The 4,591-nt window shown below is 43.8% G+C and overlaps 1 protein-coding gene across 5 annotated transcripts in view; it reads right to left on the bottom strand.

Annotated features, from left to right (window-relative positions):
- Positions 1 to 4,591, bottom strand: part of KLHL5 (kelch like family member 5) — a 205,921-nt gene that overhangs the window by 107,351 nt on the left and 93,979 nt on the right. For all 5 annotated transcript variants that reach the window (XM_019526388.1, XM_019526389.1, XM_019526387.1 and 2 more), the window contains one exon: positions 890 to 1,072. In XM_019526388.1, coding sequence (XP_019381933.1) covers positions 890 to 1,032 — 143 coding nt within the window. In that variant the 5' untranslated portion in view covers positions 1,033 to 1,072. The remainder of the gene's footprint in view (positions 1 to 889; positions 1,073 to 4,591) is intronic.

The following is a 4,591-nucleotide window of genomic DNA, read 5'->3' as shown; positions in this document are numbered from 1 at the left end:
CTTAACCATCTCAGCCAAGTGTTTGTCCAACCTGCTCTTAAAATTTTCCAAGGATAGAGATTCCACATCTTATTGCGGTAGTCTATTCCAATACCTAACCATTCTCACCATCAGAAAGCTTGTCCTAATCTCCAACAAAGTTCCCCTCCTGAAGTGTGAGGTCATTGCTCCTAATCCTATCCTCTACTGCCACAGAGAAAAACCCATTTACTCCAGGTAAAGCTTCACCAGTGCAAAAGAGCAGAAGGATCATTTCCCTCGATTTGCAAGTGACGAATCAAATCCAGGATACTGTTATTCTATTGGTTTTTTAAATGCAACTACATTGTTGGCCCACTTTCAAGTATTATTATTATTTAGATTTATATTCTGGCCTATTCAGAAAGGCTCAGAGCAGCTTATAGTAACTGACAAACAGCCATTAAATTAAAAAAAACACAACAGGAGACTCCCCAAATGATACCCCAACATGTGAAAACTCCTCCCCACCCTATCATGCACTTCCCCTACCTATTCAGTCCCAGCTGTGCTGCCTAACCCCATTTACGTCTAAGTATAGAAAACAACTCGTCTATTTCCACCTCAATCCCAGGGGCATAACTGGATGTCTAAGCACTGTGCATGGCAGTTGTGCACAGGGTAGTTTCACTGCCTGTCCTGCTGGGGATGCAGCAATGGCCAAACCAGAGCTTATGGTCCTTTATAACTTTGTTTTGTCAAAACCTGTTCCTTCTTACAGATATTGCTTCTTTAAAACAAAGAAAAAATAGTGAACCATCACAACTGGGATGCATAATTATAAGCACACTAATTTCATTCAGTAAGAATGAATCTTTTAGATATAGATTTTTATTTTATTATATATCTAAAATATATTTTAGATATTTACCTGTGAGCTGGAATTCTACGATCACCAGCAACTAATACTACGTCACATAACTGTTTGTGTCTCAGGTAGTTTTCCATCTTTTTAAAGGTTTGTTCAGCATGGTTGAGTGCCTGAAAAAATTCATCTGATGTACAAGGCTCCATTGTTTGAGAAGAAGACAGAGTTTGACTGCTGTTGGAGGTCCTGGAAGATACAATTAAAAAAAATCTTATAGCTAACGTTTTACCACAACAATTGAATACAGAGTGGAAAGAAAGAAAATAACATTTATAATTTTTTTTCACTATTATCATCTTTTATTCTCAGTTTTCTCTCTCTCCATGAGCCTCAGCCAAAACTCACTGAAGAGATGAAACATGATTTAGCAGTTAAGGAAGTACTCAGGAGACCCAAATTCAATTTCTAACTCTGTCACAGTTCCAATATAAGCATGGGTAAGATACTTGGGAACAAAACAAACAACTCGGATGGAATTTAGGCATCCAGGTTGTGAGTGAGAAGTTCAAAATTCTGGTCTAACTCTATAAACATCTAACTTTTTGCAAATAAAATTTACCAGACAACTAAAGTTCTACTCCCGTACATGCTTGGAAGTACCACAAGTGTTGACAAGGATAAGCAGCTTGGTGCCTAGCTCAGTGATTTTCAACCAGGGTATCACAGCCCCCTGAGGTGCTGTAAGATTTTTTTAAGGGTGACGCTTATGTTGGTATGTAAACATTTGCATGATCCACAAAATAAACCCAGAAATTTGAAATAGGAATCCAGAACGTCAAAAAAATTCTGACCTGATGTGGTCTTTCAGAGTTCCTTGCAACAGGAGAATTGCTCTATTATTTTTCTGGAGTCAAAAAACAAGCTGGAATTTTCTGAGGGGTGCCTTGAGTCTATAAACACTGAGAATCATGGGCTAGCTTACACCTAAGCTCTCCTGGAATCCAGAAAGTAGGCATTTGTCAGCCCACTTCCTCTGAGGGATCCAGTTCAGAAGGCATGCTAAGAATGTAACCAAATGCATGCCGAAAGAGCTGGGCTCTACTCAAGGCACAGTGCCACCTAAAATCTTTGTTTGAGGAGGAGTCGATATAGTGTCATTCCCCTCCCCTCCTTAGCTGTGTCTAAGCAAGCGTGGCCATGTGGTGTGTGGTACCACACACCTCACATTCAGGCATTCTCACTGCTATCTTATAGCATGGTTTGTTTTTTTTCTGATCCTGGGACATCCCAGGGGGTCAAAAAAACACACATGGAAAAAAAAGCAGGGCAGCATGTACCACCCAAAACCAGAGCCTGGCCAGCCAGAGTCAAACTCCAGCTGCAGGAGTGCTGTGGCTATGACTGCAGCTTCTGCAGCCCCCCAGGACCCCAGGTAAGGCTGGTGGGAACACTGCAGTTGCTGGCTCCAGCCTCCCCTGACCCCACCCAGGGTAACCTGCTGTGAGCCAGAGTGCACGTGGCACAGGTGTTCCACGGAGATGAGCAGCAGCAGCACAAGGTGTGCCACTACACTTCTTGTCCCTGGGAAAACAATGTGCGTTTGTATGGACGTGGCCCTTTTGTACAATAGCCAAATGATTAGAGAACACACAGTATGGTCCACATAGATTCAATTTCCTCTTCAATCTGAAGGCTTCAAACTTATGATAGAACCCATCTCCCAACTCCCTACAACAGGAGTTTTCACCCTTTTTGGGTCAATGTACCCCCAGCAGCTGGGTGTGGAGCAGCGTATCCCTGGCAGCCAGATATGGCGGAGAGAGGGGTGCCATGCAGCTGAACACAGAATGGCAGCAGCCACCATATGTGACCTTCTCCTGCCCCACATGTCCAGCCATGTGGGCAACACTTGCACAGGATGGTGTGTGTTGGTGCTCCATCCTCACTTGCCCACGCGTACCCCTTGGGGCCTTCTCAAATATCCCTAGGGGTACATATACTCCTGGTTGACAGCCCATCCTAGAGAGTACCCTAAACACTAGGGGTACACCAATAAAGATATTCTTGGCCAATACCTGATAGTCATTGATTAACCAATCATATCAGCCAATGCCGATCTGATAACCATTATAAAATGCTTTGCAATAAAACTACTGACATAAGTAAATGCTTTTTTTGTTTGTTTGTTTCGCATTTCACACACACACACACACACACACACACACACACACACACACACACACACACACACACACTTCCTACCTGAGCCAGCCCTCAATGAGGAAGGTGGTAACCACCTTATTCCCATGCACTTTGTCCCCTCGCTCACAGCTCCTACCCACAGCTCTGCTCCCCGCACAGCCTGTGTTGCCATCCCAGGTGGGCGGGGTGGACCCTTGTGCAGACAGCAGACACTTTTGGAGCACTGGAGCACACTGCTGCCACTGGTGGGCCCCACACAGCCAAGTCCTGTAGCCACCAGGAAGAAGCTGCTTTTGGAAAGGTTCCCGGTGCCCAGTGGAGTGGAATGTCCCTTGAGATGAGCCTTACCCCACCTGCATGCAGCACATCTACACGGCAGCTTTGGCGCTCAATCCCCTGCTATGCATGTGGCATTGCCATGGCAACAGCAGGAGGTCCCTTTGTTGTTGATTGTGGTGCCCTAGCATGACTGCTCCTCGGTGCCCCCTCCTGCTGCTCACTGAGACCTGTAGTCTGCTGTGGGCTTGGGCTGGTGGCAGGATGCAGGGATCCTATGTTCATCAGGGTGCTCCAGGCACACAGCCATAATTATTGGCTACAGCCATCAAAAAATGCCAATAGCCAACAATGGGGGTATAGGTTGTAGTCATGATGGTCTAAGGACATAGGCAGACAAGGTTCAACTCTAACTGAGTTGGTCTAATAAAGATATCAGATTTACCCAAAGAACCTTGTCTGACAATAGCCAACAATGTCATTTCTCCTTTTATTGGTACCAATCTGATAGCCAACTTATATAGTGGTGCACCTCTATTAAATATTATGGCTAGGGACAGAAGTTACACATAAACCAGTTTAAGTGATCAGAAACTTGTTTAAACCTGTAATAGAACAGAAGTTCATTGCACATAAGCTAGTTTCAAAATGACTGAAACTGGTTTAACTTAAGCCTGGTTGAATGTAGTATCAGACTTAACTGATTTGGATCAAACCAGTTCATGAAACTTCTGTCCCAGGCCCCTTCCTGGTTTGAGTTAAATCATAGTCCCCCAGCATCCCAGCATGCTTTCCAGCCCTGGGCTGTCCAGTTGTTTCTCAGTTTAATCTCTTCATTTTAGACTAACCTGCAAAGACTGAATCCATTAAGCCTCAGGCTTTTTAACTGTCTCTATTCAGCCTATACATTTTTCTGCACAGAGGCACTTTCTCAGTTCTATTGAAACTGTGCCAGACACACTGGCCAAGAAAGAACAAAGAGGAAACATGACTGTTGCTTACTGGTTAGGGCACTCAGCTGGGAGGGTAGAGACATGTTCCAGTTAAACCAAAGATCATGCTCCCTCTTTCCCTGACCCAATTAATTGTTTAATTCTTGTCTCCCATACTCTGAGAAAACATATAAAAAGAGGCTAGTGTATAAAAAAAAGGCTTGCATTAACTACAGAATTCTATTTAGGCTAATTTACCCCTGAGGGTAACTACAGAATCCTATTTATGCTAATTTACACTAACTTGAATATCTATTCACAGCACAGTGTTTTGCAGTGAAGATGCATCCTTAAA

The sequence above is a fragment of the Gavialis gangeticus genome, unplaced genomic scaffold (genome assembly GCF_001723915.1).
Source record: "Gavialis gangeticus isolate Ggan-Ray unplaced genomic scaffold, GavGan_comp1, whole genome shotgun sequence".
Lineage (NCBI taxonomy): Eukaryota > Metazoa > Chordata > Crocodylia > Gavialidae > Gavialis > Gavialis gangeticus.
This window is presented reverse-complemented; position numbering and strand designations above follow the sequence as displayed.